General features: G+C 44.8%; 1 protein-coding gene across 3 annotated transcripts in view; it reads right to left on the bottom strand.

Moving 5' to 3' along the window:
• NRP2 (neuropilin 2) overlaps positions 1–15517 on the bottom strand; it is a 252609-nt gene that overhangs the window by 114487 nt on the left and 122605 nt on the right. For all 3 annotated transcript variants that reach the window (XM_081913721.1, XM_081913722.1, XM_081913720.1), the window contains exons 8-9: positions 6590–6734; positions 3208–3557 (exon numbers count right to left, since the gene is read on the bottom strand). In XM_081913721.1, coding sequence (XP_081769847.1) covers positions 3208–3557; positions 6590–6734 — 495 coding nt within the window. The remainder of the gene's footprint in view (positions 1–3207; positions 3558–6589; positions 6735–15517) is intronic.

Raw genomic sequence — 15517 nt, 5'->3', positions numbered from 1 at the left:
TTTAAGCATCTAAATCATGACTATAAAAAGAAACAGTATAGTTATTTACCATCGCCTCTGAGGTCAAAAAGCAGAGGTTGCAAGCTCTACCGAGGTTGGCTAGAATGATCAAAAACATTTCCTTTACCTGTAGGTAAAGGGATGAACAATGGAGCCAAGCTAACTAGGAAAGCTGTACCATCTCCTTGCTGGGGATTTTTAAAGCTGAACCTGGCTGTTGCAGGCGACAAGGTGAACGACAAACATTTCCTTGAACTGTATCAACCCGTGAAGATCCTATGCAGGCTATGTTAATCTGATTACAGTTCAGTAAGGTGTGCCCAGTGGAGAGACGGCCTACAGCTTGGGTTTTCAGATCAACGCTGAAAAGGGAGCACAAACTGAGTTGGGCACACTTTTTGACTCTTGATTTTGTTCAAGGTGCACAAGGACCCATGTAAGAAACAAAAGAGACCCCAGTGACTTAGCTGTGAGAAGAGAGTCACGTGTAAAACACAACAGACAAAGCATCATTTTCTGATATTTGTAGTTAAGTAAAGGTAAAGGGACCCCTGACCATTAGGTCCAGTTGTGGCCGACTCTGGGGTTGTGGCGCTCATCTCGCTTTATTGGCCGAGGGAGCCGGCGTACAGCTTCCGGGTCATGTGGCCAGCATGACTAAGCCGCTTCTGGCGAACCAGAGCAGCACACAGGAACGCCGTTTACCTTCCCGCCGGAGCGGTACCTATTTATCTACTTGCACTTTGATGTGCTTTTGAACTGCTAGGTTGGCAGGAGCAGGGACCGAGCAATGGGAGCTCACCCCGTCGTGGGGATTCGAACCGCCGACCTTCTGATCGGCAAGTCCTAGGCTCTGTGGTTTAACCCACAGCACCACCCGCGTCCCATTTGTAGTTAATGGCTGTACAAAAAAACAAAAGAGAACCTCACAGTGTTGTGCCCAAAAGGTTATATTAAAATAACTTTGATCTGGAATGCATGCATTTGAGAGGCAGCCTAGACTGTCGAACTACATCGGTGTAACTTTGAATAAGGATTAAGCAGTGTCTCTCCTCCTCCTCCCTCCCTCTCACCCCAACCCTACCAGAGGTTGTGGCCAACTTAGTTTTATACAAGAGAAACATATGCCGTTGCCAACTATGCAGTCCATCTGACAAAACCACACAGCATGCTTTGGCACGAAACATACGTCCTCCTAGCCAGATCCTGATCCCAGATACACTGACTCAAATCTGGTATAGCTCTACTGACATCTTGTGTAAATACAATTGGCTTTTGACTCTCTGTTTTTTAATGGGCCTTTCCCACCACACTTCCAGAGCACTCCGTCTCCCTTTGAAGCCATATGTACTAAGTCAAGAAAGAAGGAATTCTGTTTCTGTAGGAATCAGATCTCCGGGTCCTCCGGATTAAGGTTATTACAACGGTGCAAAAGTTCAGATATTTCAAATCCTCTACAGATAAGGACATTGCTCAAGGGGACTGGGGGGTAAGGGGTGGAAATTAAGCAGAACCTCTTCAATATCCTCAAGCATTCCCTTACATGCGGTACCTAAAACATTTTCCCATTGGACCTAAGAAAGAGTACAGCATGATAACACGGTCAAGTGTCTTAATTTGTGTGAAGACATGGCTGCTCACCAAGAAATATTTGTCCTTCTGCGCTCACCTAACAGTCCTGTTTCTTTGTAGACTCCTCATCCGCTACCAGAAATCTTGTTTTAAGGAAGTAACTTTTCTCCCTTTACCTCAACATCATCACGGAAAACAGATGAAGCCAAGGGATGCAAGAATACTTCAGATTTCGAAGGTTCCCCATAATAAATAGGAAACAGTAAATCTGGATGATTTACAAGTATGGGTAAAATTACTGGACTATCCTAGTTTACTGAGCATACCCTGCATACATCGTCAATCAGTGTGTGCCATTTTGACACATTTTACACTTTAATCTTTCCATTTCCTTGTAAGGGAAAAGAAGATATTATATTCCTTGCTTGCAGCCTAAGGTCTTATTGCCTCCTCATCCCCACCACCACCTGCACCATGAACCTACATCTGCACTGTACAAAGAACTAGATTCAACCAAAAATCCTTTCCAAGAAGTGTGAAAATTTCTTTCCATTGTGTGGTGGCACCATGAAGCACTCACAGTGAAGACAAGTAATCCTGCCTTCACTCCTAAAGAACTGACTGTCTCGCCAGTGGTGCATGCTCTGGTTATCTCCCACTTGGACCACTGCAATGTGCTCTACGTGGGGCGACTTTTGAAGGTGACCCAGAAACTACAACTAATCCAGTATGCGGCAGCTAGACTGGGGACTGGGAGCAGCCGCCGAGACCATATAACACCGGTCCTGAGAGATCTGTATTGGCTCCCAGTACGTTTCCGAGCACAATTCAATGTGTTGGTGCTGACCTTTAAACCCCTAAACGGCCTCGGTCCTGTATACCTGAAGGAGTATCTCCATCTCCATCGTTCACTGAGGTCCAGATCCGAGGGCCTTCTGGCAGTTCCCTCACTGCGAGAAGTGAAGCTACAGGGAACCAGGCAGAGGGCCTTCTTGGTAGTGGCGCCCGCCCTGTGGAACGGCCTCCCATCAGATGTCAAGGAAATAAACAACTATCTGACTTTTAGAAGACATCTGAAGGCAGCCCTGTTTAGGGAAGTTTTTAAATGTTTGATGTTTTATCGCTCTATTATTATTATTAGTAGTAGTAGTTGTAGTAGTATTATTCTGTTGGGAGCTGCCCAGGGTGGCTGGAGAGGGTCAGTCAGTGGGCGGGGTATAAATAATAATAATAATAATAATAATAATAATAATAATAATAATCCTCTCACTAGGATGTGTCCAACCAACGGTAAACTTCACGATGAAGAAGAAGAGTTTGGATTTGATATCCCGCTTTATCACTACCTGAAGGAGTCTCAAAGCGGCTAATATTCTCCTTTCCTTTCCTCCCCCACAACAAACACTCTGTGAGGTGAGTGGGGCTGAGAGACTTCAGAGAAGTGTGACTGGCCCAAGGTCACCCAGCAGCTGCATGTGGAGGAGCAGAGACGCGAACCCGGTTCCCCAGATTACGAGTCTACCACTCTTAACCAATACACCACAAGAAACAAAAACAAGGAGGGCACGAAACAGCTACGAAACAGGCATGCAACCTTTTTGTACACCTTGCGGCATTTCCACTGAAAGGTCTTACCTTAGGCTGCAGCGTTTTGGAGTCCTGTATAAACTCCCAGTCCTTCCCGTTCATGCTGTAGCTGACTTTGAACTTTTTCACGAAGGCTCGAGCCTCTGCCACGTTGATGCTGTCCCCACCTCGGGCCCCTTGGATAATCACGCCTTTCACATTCTTGGGGACGCCCAGGTCAACTTGCAGCCACTCCTCCCCGGGCTGTGCTTGAGGGATGCGAGGGAACCACCCTGAACGGCTGCTGACCAGGCGTGCTGCACTGGGAACCCAGTGATATTCTCTGGTAGAGGAGGCTGAGATCTGGGAGTCCGGAATGAGCCCAGACAGCATCCCCAGCATGTTGGAACAGGGTGAGTCTGTGTCAAAAGAAACAGGGAAGGGGGTAGAATGAAGCAAGACACACAAAAAAGCAAGTTTGTGATATAAGCACAGGAGGAGAAACATCCCACCGCGACTAACTGCTAGGTACCGAAATGTCAAAACACTTAAGCCTGCTATGCTGTGCTTTATAACAGCCATCGCAGCCCGCAGGAGCCCTTCAACAGATCCTCAGGACACCCCTGCTATTACAATCTTCATCCAAATTGCTCTTGCTTGCTAGCCGGCCTTGTCTTCCCAGCCCCCAACCTCCCAATGTCAGTAGAAATCGCATCCACTAACAGCATCCTGGCTGCTGCTCCAGTCCTCTTAAAAAAATAAATATCAGTTAAGGCCATTCGAACAAGAGATAAACTGCAACTGGAGACAGTAATATTAAACAGTTCGGCTGACGGCCTGGCTCATAAGGCTTTTTTTTTTTTTTACGTGGCAATAAAATACCACTGGAACCACAACCCCTAATGTAGGGAAGAAGCAGTCCTGAATACACTCCACTGAGGCTACAATCTGAGTTACGGTTCAGGGCCCAGAAGTTTCCATACATGAAGGTAACGTGTGCATTGAGCTAAGAAGAGATGCTTGGGCAAACTTTGCATGTCAGAACGTTTAGGAGTCCCGTCACCATCAAATAATGAATCAAATTTTAAGTCGGACAAGGCATCATCACAGATCACCAACAGACAGAATGGGAAGCGGGGTCCTTTCCCTGTGAGTTGTCCCTCTTTTTGTTACAAGTCTCCCTCCATCCGAGGTGCCACCTGGACAACCAACCAAATGACTGGATGGAACAAAAAGTTATCTAAATAACTTCCATAATCCCCTCTTCTTAATGGCCTCAGTTTAAACATTCCGGTTTAAACTAAGAGGTGTCAAGCACTGAGAAACTGAACACCCACAAATGCATTTAGAATATTCTCTTTCACTCCTTTCAAGAGATCTTTTGGCAGACATGTTTCTCTTCCATTTCATCGTCCAGCACGGCACTGTTTTAGAAGACGCGAACTTTTGTATTTTGCACTGTTTTATTGGTATTTCATTTTTTGGTTGTCGTTGCATATTTTGATGTTTTTATATATGGGAGAGATCTACAAATTTTAGATTTGCAGGGTCCATTAGCAGAGCCATCCCAGCTGATGACTGAAGAAGGTGGACTTCCATAAGTGACATCGCATAATCTGGGTAGCAGAGGAGAATAAGTCTGGGCTGTTGAGATGTAGAGAATCCTGCTTTAGCGCAGGACTGGCAACATCGTGAACTGCAGTTGTGGTGATCAGGAATGTGGTGGAGGCCAAGCGCTTTAAGCCTCCCATTTCCCTGGCATGATACCAAACCAAGCCTCTCTCGCTACCCCATTCCCCTCACTGCTGCCTGTTCAAGAAAGAACAGAACAACTATGCAAGGGCAAACAAAGCAACAAGCGTCACTTCTGTTTTGAGGCATGTTCTGAACCTGGCCCTTTCCGGCTCACACCCAACGAAATCATCCTATTAGGACGAGAACGGCTGCTTGCACAACTTCCAACCCTTGTGTCTCCCTCTCCCCCACCTGCTCCAGAGGGTTGACGGAGGCCCCAGAACAGATTTCAGGGTGCACAGGGAGAGCGAGGGCAAATTCCATTAAGCAAACACCCCATAGTCAGGATCGTCCACCATCTTCCCTTCTGGGAGTGGGGGGAAATTCCCTCCAGAAGAAAGATATTTGTGGACTACACACAGTTTGTGAACTATGGCCTCAGGCTAGTTGCTGCTTGGTTAGCTCCCAAGTCTTTAATTCTACAGAATAAGGTAGCTGAAGGGGACGCGGGTGGCGCTGTAGGTTAAACCACAGAGCCTAGGACTTGCCGATCAGAAGGTCGGCGGTTCGAATCCCCGCGACGGGGTGAGCTCCCGTTGCTCGGTCCCAGCTCCTGTCAACCTAGCAGTTCGAAAGCACGTCAAAGTGCAAGTAGATAAATAGGGACCGCTCCGGCGGGAAGGTAAACGGCGTTTCCGTGTGCTGCTCTGGTTCACCAGAAGCGGCTTTGTCATGCTGGCCACATGACCCTGTCTGCGGACAAACGCCGGCTCCCTCGGCCTATAGAGCGAGATGAGCGCGCAACCCCAGAGTCGGTCACGACTGGACCTAATGGTCAGGGGTCCCTTTACCTTTACCTTTAAGGTAGCTGAGGCACGTCCAACAGGTAGATCAACTGGACGTCAGTGGTAAATCATTGGCTCCCCCCACAGAAGCTGAATAACTTTTGCTCCTCTAAAAAAACTCAACATTTTTCCTCCTTCCTAAAGGAAGCTGTACAACTTTGACCTGACCCCCCCCAAAAACAGGCTTCCCTTCCTAAAAAAAAAGCCCAACAACTTAGTCCTGACCCCCCCTCCAAAAAAGGGGGTAGATCACTGCCAGTTTTTAACTCTGTGAGTAGATCGCAGTATCTTGGCAGTTAGCCACCCCTGAGCTAGCTGAATTACTCCCACAGCATTCCAGGTGTCTCTGCACAGGAGGCCGTTGTGACAGTGGTTGCAGGTGGTCAAGTTCTACATTTAGGTAATCCACAGCTGGTGATCTCTCTTCTGTCAAACGCAGCAGTCTTGTTCCCCAGATCAGTCTATTTCTGGTCTGTGTCGATTGTGCACATGCTTATTAACAATTTCATTCCATCCCAGTTCTGTTGTTGTTGTTCTAATCCATGCAAACAACTGGGTTTAAAATGCAATTTTGGGCAATTTTTTTTTTATTGTGTTACAATGCGCAAGCCGGACAAATTTTATCTCAGGGTATGCATATTTAAAGGAATTTTATCCCAAAGCATGCATTTGTTTATGGATTTTGGTACATGTTTTGAGCCCAAAACTATATCATAGAATTTGAAGAAGTGCAAAATCTAAAGAATAATTATGTTTTGATCCACACATTATAGTCTGGGAGGTGTGACTTAAGTCAGAACAACTAAAAATGCGGGCCAAGTGAGATTTTCCTCCATCCCTGTACTCAGGAAAGGACAACTAAAAATGCAAACCTGTGATCCGACAGCCATACAGTTCCAAACGAAGTGCAATTCCGCTGTGCCAAACCTGGGGGCGGATCCTGACAAACCGAGTCAGCACTGGAGCATGGATCTTGTTCAGAACCACTTCCGAGGCATCGGTGTTAGCCTGGAATACCTGGAAAGGAGAGAGTGCAAATATAGCGTTATCCTTTCCTATTCATCAGAACAAGAAAGCCTGGAATGTGAAAGGAGAAAAATGAGAAATAAAGATAACTGCCTGAATGGTTGCACAAAATGCCAGTGAGGATAACTGGCTAGGGCGAAGGTTGTCAAAGTTTCAATTAGTCTCTATTTCTTTGCCTCTAACAACAACCTAACCTGCACATTCGGTGTTTGCCAATGGTTATGTTTAATTCCTGTTGTCTTGAATTAAAGAACCTTTCAATGAGGGTGAAAGAGGAGAGTGCAAAATATGGTTTGAAGCTCAACATCAAAAAAACGAAGATCATGGCCACTGGTCCCATCACCTCCTGGTAAATAGAAGGGGAAGAAATGGAGGCAGTGAGAGATTTTACTTTCTTGGGCTTCATGATCACTGCAGATGGTGACAGCAGCCACAAAATTAAAAGACGCCTGCTTCTTGGGAGAAAAGCAATGACAAACCTAGACAGCATCTTAAAACACAGAGACATCACCTTGCCAACAAAGGTCCGTATAGTTAAAGATATGGTTTTCCCAGTAGTGATGTATGAAAGTGAAAGCTGGATCATAAAGAAGGCTGATCGCCAAAGAATTGATGCTTTTGAATTACAGTGCTGGAGGAGACTCTTGAGAGTCCCATGGACTGCAAGAAGATCCAACCTCTCCATTCTGAAGGAAATCAGCCCTGGGTGCTCACTGGAAGGACAGATCCTGAAGCTGAGGCTCCAATACTCTGGCCACCTCATGAGAAGAGAAGACTCCCTGGAAAAGACCCTGATGTTGGGAAAGATGGAGGGCACAAGGAGAAGGGGACGACAGAGGATGAGATGGTGGGACAGTGTTCTTGAAGCTACCAGCCTGAGTTTGACCAAACTGTGGGAGGCAGTGGAAGACAGGAGTGCCTGGCGTACTCTGGTCCATGGGGTCACGAAGAGTCGGACACGACTAAACAACAACAACAAATGTTTAACTCCATAGCATGAACATCTTCGCCTAATCCTATCTTCTAACTTTTAAAGGAAAAAAGAATAGCCCAAGATAATTTTCTCCGTGTCAGTTGGTACCTCAGTTCTATCCTATTCTGTTATGACAACAGCTGAAATGCCAACCCAGACAAACCAATTAAATAAAAAAGAGCTTCTGATTTCAGATGGACAAGCCTGAAACACTTTGGCGCAATTCCCAGGAGAGCAAGATGTTCAAATCTACAGCCCACTTGCCTGAAATAGAGCAACAATTAGCGTTATCAGTTGAACTACTGACTTTACCCACTCGTTCTTCAGCTTCAATATTTACAAAGTGGGCGTAATAATCATCATAATTCTCTTTTGTAAGCATTGCCGATTCAAAACCAGCCCATTAATGAATGCTGCCATTGGAACGCATTCGTTTCCTCCATGGAAGTAGCAACCTCTCCGAATAAAAGCATGTCAGTCACTTCCCTTTAATGCGCACGTGCAAACACCAGAAATAAAATAAAAACATTTTTTTAAAAACAAGACCTTTATTTGGTACAAGGCATGTTGCGGTATTATTCAAACAAACGGCTGTCTTACCAGATGGTCTTAATCGATAATTACCATATGGACCATTCCACCACCATCACCACCCCTTCTGCTATTTTAATAGCCTGTGTAAGTGTCAGCAAATTTTCTTTGGGGGCTTCATCTTCTACGTGGGGAGAAAAAAGACAAAAGAGATGTTCCAAAAAGAAAACTGCTACGACCATCGTGGGACACACACTCCCTGCATGCCAGAATCTGAGGGGTCCTCATGGATGAACTCTCATCTGTTTCAGACCAGAGAATCCAAGTTTTTTCCTTTTGTGAGCTTCGGTAGGTGTGCAAATCTCCACTGACCTTGCTTGTGGCTTCGATGCTGGATTAAGCAGAATTGAATAGGACTAGCACTGAGAAGCTAAATCACTTAATCTTTAGAGTCCGGGGATTCAAGAAAAGGCTCTTTTTTTGAAGATCCAACTAATATTCCAGGGGAGCCAGCATTAAAGGGATAATGCAGATGTTTCCTGGGTTTGTAACAATCAACTTTAATCATCTTGGGGCAGAAATAGTTTGCCAGAGTCCATGTATCACAACTGCAGTGTCCTCTATGTGAACTTGCTCTCTGCAGGAACGCAAGGGGCAGTCGTTCCCACAGCATCAAGCGTGGGAAGAGAAGCCCGGATGCAAACCACCAAAGATCACAACATGGAGATGGAGTCCTGGTGGGTCTTTCAGCAAAAGGCCATCAGTGGGCCCTCCTAGTCCCAAAACTATCCTTTTTTAAAAAAAATAATAATGTATTTTTATTTTTTACTTTTCAAGATTATACATTTTTGACATTTCAAAACTTGACTTCCTTCCCCCTCTTTCTGCAGTTCCTTAAATTCATTTTTAATATCTTCTGCATATCCAAATTAACTTAATTTGCTCATTTATTCATCTTCTTTACAACTGCAGGTTATTACAATAATCCTGCTACTGTTTTAATCTGTTTATAATTTATATGTAAATATTCAATAAACCATTTCCATTCTCTCTCTCTCTCTCTCTCTCTCTCTCTCTCTCTCTCTCTCTCACACACACACACACACACACACACACATATATATATATATATATTTGCTTTCGTAGATTTTCACGGGTACAGGAATGCAGGTTTTGGTGTCCTCGGGTGTCTTCCCGTGTAAAAGTTGGGGTGTCTAGGCGACGTTTCGACGAGGTCTCACTCGTCATCTTCAGGCTGGTGCTTTCGGCTTCTTGTTACTGGAACAGAGCAGGATCTCAGTGTTTGAGTTCCTATAAATACTGTTGAGGGGGTGTGGTGTATAGCCTCCAATGTTCTGGGCAGAGAGGAAGTTCCTAGGCTAGTGTGCCTTTTCTTCTTTTGTTCCTTAATTACTTGAGGGATATCTTGAGTGATTTCTTGAGTGATATCCTGAGTACCACTTAGGTGGGTCATTAGGTGTGGATTAGTTGCTAAAGTCTTTGTGTCTTGACCTCTTGAACTTTGTGAAGTGTTTTTCTGAGAAGATGGCTGTACTGCACTTAGTTGTGCTCTGGCTTGGCTTCGTGTATAGGGGCGAGCTGTGGTTTTGTGGCCTGTGTCAGCCAGATCTGTGTAGGGATTGCAGGGGGGTGCAGCATCCGGAGGTGCCACCATGGTTTGGCTACTGGATGGTGTCTGTAATTTATCTGTGGAGAGGGTCTGGGTTTGGGTCTGGTGTGGTTGATTGGTGATAGCGTTCTGTGTGCCTCTGGATCTGGTGTCAGTTTTTGTGGGGAGGGCTAATTTCCAGATGTCTGGCAAGCGGGATGTGTCGTCACGCTTGTTCATGTTGTGAGGGTGTTTCTCTATCTCGATGGCTTCCATGATTATTCTCTTGTGGTGATGTTCCATGTTAAAGAGCAATTTGGAATCTGCAAAATTAATTTCGTGTCCTGTTTCTTTCATGTGTTGGAAAAGAGAGGAAGTTTTTTCTTCTTTTTTGACGGCATTCTTGTGTTCTGCGATACGAACACGCAGAACACAAGAATGCCGTCAAAAAAGAAGAAAAAACTTCCTCTCTTGCCGTATCGCAGAACACAAGAATGCCGTCAAAAAAGAAGAAAAAACTTCCTCTCTTTTCCAACACATGAAAGAAACAGGACACGAAATTAATTTTGCAGATTCCAAATTGCTCTTTAACATGGAACATCACCACAAGAGAATAATCATGGAAGCCATCGAGATAGAGAAACACCCTCACAACATGAACAAGCGTGACGACACATCCCGCTTGCCAGACATCTGGAAATTAGCCCTCCCCACAAAAACTGACACCAGATCCAGAGGCACACAGAACGCTATCACCAATCAACCACACCAGACCCAAACCCAGACCCTCTCCACAGATAAATTACAGACACCATCCAGTAGCCAAACCATGGTGGCACCTCCGGATGCTGCACCCCCCTGCAATCCCTACACAGATCTGGCTGACACAGGCCACAAAACCACAGCTCGCCCCTATACACGAAGCCAAGCCAGAGCACAACTAAGTGCAGTACAGCCATCTTCTCAGAAAAACTCTTCACAAAGTTCAAGAGGTCAAGACACAAAGACTTTAGCAACTAATCCACACCTAATGACCCACCTAAGTGGTACTCAGGATATCACTCAAGAAATCACTCAAGATATCCCTCAAGTAATTAAGGAACAAAAGAAGAAAAGGCACACTAGCCTAGGAACTTCCTCTCTGCCCAGAACATTGGAGGCTATACACCACACCCCCTCAACAGTATTTATAGGAACTCAAACACTGAGATCCTGCTCTGTTCCAGTAACAAGAAGCCGAAAGCACCAGCCTGAAGATGACGAGTGAGACCTCGTCGAAACGTCGCCTAGACACCCCAACTTTTACACGGGAAGACACCCGAGGACACCAAAACCTGCATATATATATATATATATATATATAAATGTTATCTTAATTTCTTATTCTTTCGGTAAGTTTCGCCATTTCTGCATATTCCGTAAGTTTTTGTATCCATTCTTCCTTTGCTGGGACTTCTGCTTCTTTGCATTTTGGGGCAAGTAACATTCTAGCCGCTGTAGTAGCATACATGAATAAGTTTCTATACATTTTAGGTAGTTCTGTCCCTATAATTCCCAAAAGAAAAACTTCTGGGTTGTTGTTTTTTACAAACGTTATTTTAAACATCCTTTTCATTTCATTATATATCATTTCCCAGTCCCAAACTGCTCCTCGGTATTACTTTATCTCTGCACAACCATAAAGGTAAAGGGTAAAGGGACCCCTGACCATTAGGTCCAGTTGTGACCGACTCTGGGGTTGCGGTGCTCCTCTCGCTTTATTGGCCGAGGGAGCCAGCGTACAGCTTCCGGCTCATGTGGTCAGCATGACTAAGCTGCTTCTGGCGAACCAGAGCAGCGCACAGATACGCCGTTTACCTTCCCACCGGAGTGGCACCTATTTATCTACTTGCACTTTGATGTGCTTTCGAACTGCTAGGTTGGCAGGAGCTGGGACCCAGCAACGGGAGCTCACCCCGTCACGGGGATTCGAACCGCCGACCTTCTGATCGGCAAGTCCTAGGCTCTGTGGTTTAACCCACAGGGCCCCCCTCCCATATGCACAACCATGAGGAGCCTCAAAAAAGGCTTACATTAAGGGGAGTTTACAGAGCACCCTTCCCTGTAAGCGTTCCTGGGACTTATTTATGAGACCCACCTCTATAGATCTCACCAAGTAAATGGCTGTTGATGTGCAAGGAAGATAGCGGTGAGGAGTGACGATGTGCCTCTTATTCAATTGTTTCTCAATTTGATCCTTTCACACGGTTTTGCATGTTTTGTGGTAATTTATGCATTGTGACTTGGCATTATAGTTTAGTAATTCTTCATTGCAATTGTTAAGCTGTTTAATTATTATTGTGTGATATTTAATTTTACTGTTCACTATTATATTGTAATAGATTTTTTTAATACGTCTTTATTTGATATAAGTTGTTTATTTTAAAGTGAGGTTTTTATTATCACTTATTTGTATTGGATCAGATTGTTAATAGGTGTGTGATCATTGTTGTCTATTTTTTTCTATTTTTTTCAGCTTGTAAAAAGACTTGTGTATAGTAATATGGAAAGGGGATACACAAATGAAAAGTGAAATGAAATATAAATGCTCGACTCTGACCACTGCCGAGAATGGCCATCCACAGAAACTATTATAATGGGAGTCACCATTGGTAGGGCATGTTCGGATGAGTTGCTTATTGCTCCTATTACATCTTATTATTGCTCTTACTACTACCGCATCTGAAACTTTAAAATACTTAAAAGCCTATAGAGACAACTCAGCAGCGCATCTCTCTCGGGATTCTGGCACGCCAGCAAATGGAGGTTGTGCTAGGAGGAGCTGAATAAACTCCTTGCTAAATCCATGAGCCCCCTTTTCGTCAGCAACAACTGTGCCACAGTCGAAACAAGTGTGTGCGGTGGTGGATTCCTGTCTTTAGGACAGCAAAGTCAAGCGAGATGTATAGCAAGGAAGTCTTTGCCTGCAAAAATCTGTGCTGGTAATTGGGATCTGGAGCAGGTTTAGAGTTGAACAGAAATGCTAATCCAGAGAATACGGATCACGCTGGTACCGTTTAGAAACACAGCGTGGTTGATGTGTTTTTAATATCCTACTTTTATCCCAGCAGACCCCTCCTTCCTCCTATCCCTTCGCCTGCTCAGCAGTCGCAGAATACCCTTTCTTCAGCAGGAGGCCTGGAAACATCAGCGTCTGCTGTGAGTGGCCTTCATGTGTGCCAATATCCAAGATTCTGTGTGCCAGGATATATTTCGCCACTGAAGCTGAAGCCTGTAGCTTTGTGTCAACCCACAAAGCCGATCTGAAGCATGTCATCGAAGAACCGAAGACAAGAGGGACCCCACCTGCTTCCCCCCGCATCTGCCCTTATTTCAATTTCCCTCCTAATCCTACTTCTGCTGCTTTCACAACTTCTGCTGCAAAACCTTCCTTCTCCAAACACGTATCTAGGTGTCTCTGAAATTTATTTATCTTTTCCCCCTTTCAGCCACCTCCTCCCCTGATTTGTTCCATATGGTGATCACTTCTAATTCTGTCTTGTTTCTTCAGTCTGCACACCAATTTTATTTTATTTTCCAAGCCTCCTTTGCAGTGTGAAAGTTATAGGGGGCAATGCTTTGTCTGAAGCAGTGGGTTGCTGCCAATAACTTTAGCAACTCTCGCTTCCTCGTTTACACCCTTTCTCTTTTTATGGCTTCACCATCTTTATCAATCCTTTCCGGAACGCTGATAAACAGCCTTTAGGTACAGCCTCTTATTTCAAAGAGGGAAGGGGGAAAATATATAGTGTTAACAACCTTAGCTGCTGCATCACAACTTCAGGCTACATTCATTCATTAGATTCAGCCAGGTGTCTAATTCCAAACAGATGGGCAGGCCTAAAGATTTCGGAATTCCTCTTAGCCTGGCCTTACCTCCAGAAATGGCAGGATTTAGGTATGCGTAACTTGCAATGAAAATCAAACAGAGCGCTCCGAAACAGGCTGTGTCATTTCAAAGGCCAGGGAGCAACCGCTGTTATCCAGGGCTTCACTCTTTCCTGTGCAATAACAGTCCCTGCTACCTGCACACAGAGTCCAAAGTGAATTACTTGTGGTATTTCTTCTGAGGGCTTTAAACGGTAACAAAATTATCTCCTAAATTCTATAAAGCTCCAGTATCTTTGTTGTTCCGCTTAACAGTGCCTTTCTCATGAACTATTGCCACTGAAAGCCCCCCAGACATTATCTTGATCACATCCTCTACTGCCCTAAGTCTACTTCCTAAATTCAAGATACAGATTGCTTCAAATATCACTCTCCTTGATGTTTAGCCTCCTCGACAAAGGACACTTCCAGTCTGATGGCCTTCTTCCAACTGTTGGGTATTATGGGTTTGGAGTACCTCAAACTCCTAGCTGCCCTGTGTTGCACAAAAGGACTAGAGCGTGTCCTTTGTCAAATTATTCTCATTCAAGTAGCCCATAAGAAACTACCTATGAGGGCAGCCAATGTAAATGCCTAGATTGCAAAATGGCAGCTCCACTATTTTCCCTGGTACAAAAATACAGATGTGAATAACATCTGCCCCTCTGACTGGTTTGAGTATCCCTTCCTGAAGGGAGAGAAATTAATTAAACAACAATGAAGCAAGTTGCTTGTAATTCGGAGTGTTTGGTATCCGGATTTGATCTTACTGCTCAGTGCACTCAGGACATCACAACTGTTTCAAGTCTCTTCAGAATTTTCCTCAAAAGCAAAGCACGTCTGAAAAACTCAACTTCTGGTTTTTCCCTGGGAAATCTTTGCACTTAAATCTACTGCTGAGAGCACACTGCGAGGCAAACCTCCTCGTTTTTATTGGAACTAAATGCAAACAGGCAGCTTCCCAAGGCATAAAATAGCACCACAATGTATTATTAATGGAAAACATGCAACGCTCAGAGCTTCTAGAAAATAACATTTTCGTTGTCGTCTCACAAACATAAAAAGTTTGAAACTGCAATTAATCCAGAATGCGGCAGCTAGACTGGTGACTAGGAGTGGCCGCCGGGACCACATAACACCGGTCCTGAGAGATCTGCATTGGCTCCCAGTACGTTTCCAAGCACAATTCAAAGTGTTGGTGCTGACCTTTAAAGCCCTAAACGGCCTCGGTCCTGTATACCTGAAGGAGCGTCTCCACCCCCATCGTTCAGCCCGGACACTGAGATCCTAAACGGCCTCGGTCCTGTATACCTGAAGGAGCGTCTCCACCCCCATCTTTCAGCCCGGACACTGAGATCCAGTGCCGAGGGCCTTCTGGTGGTTCCCTCATGGCGAGAAGTAAGGTTACAGGGAACCAGGCAGAGGTTCTGACTATCTGACGTTTAGAAGACATCTGAAGGCAGCCCTGTTTAGGGAAGTTTTTAATATTTAATACTGTATTGTTTTTAACACTTGATTGGAAGCCACCCAGAGTGGCTGGGGAAACTCAGCCAGATGGGCAGGGTATAAATAATAAATTTATTATTATTAGCAGTAGTAGAAGAAGAAGAACTTCACACGCTCGTCCATGTTTCACGTTTTTCATCCCAGCTATACTCTGCCATTTCAGATCCTTAGCTGCCTCAAAACTATTTTCCACGCCCAGTATACATCAATATAAGGTGGTAGGGGGCATAATAAGACTTTAGCAATGAG

The sequence above is a fragment of the Podarcis melisellensis genome (assembly GCF_964234715.1).
Source record: "Podarcis melisellensis genome assembly, chromosome: 1".
Classification (NCBI taxonomy): Eukaryota; Metazoa; Chordata; class Lepidosauria; order Squamata; family Lacertidae; genus Podarcis; species Podarcis melisellensis.
The sequence above is the reverse complement of the archived record's forward strand: the minus strand, read 5'-3'. Positions and strand labels throughout refer to the sequence as shown.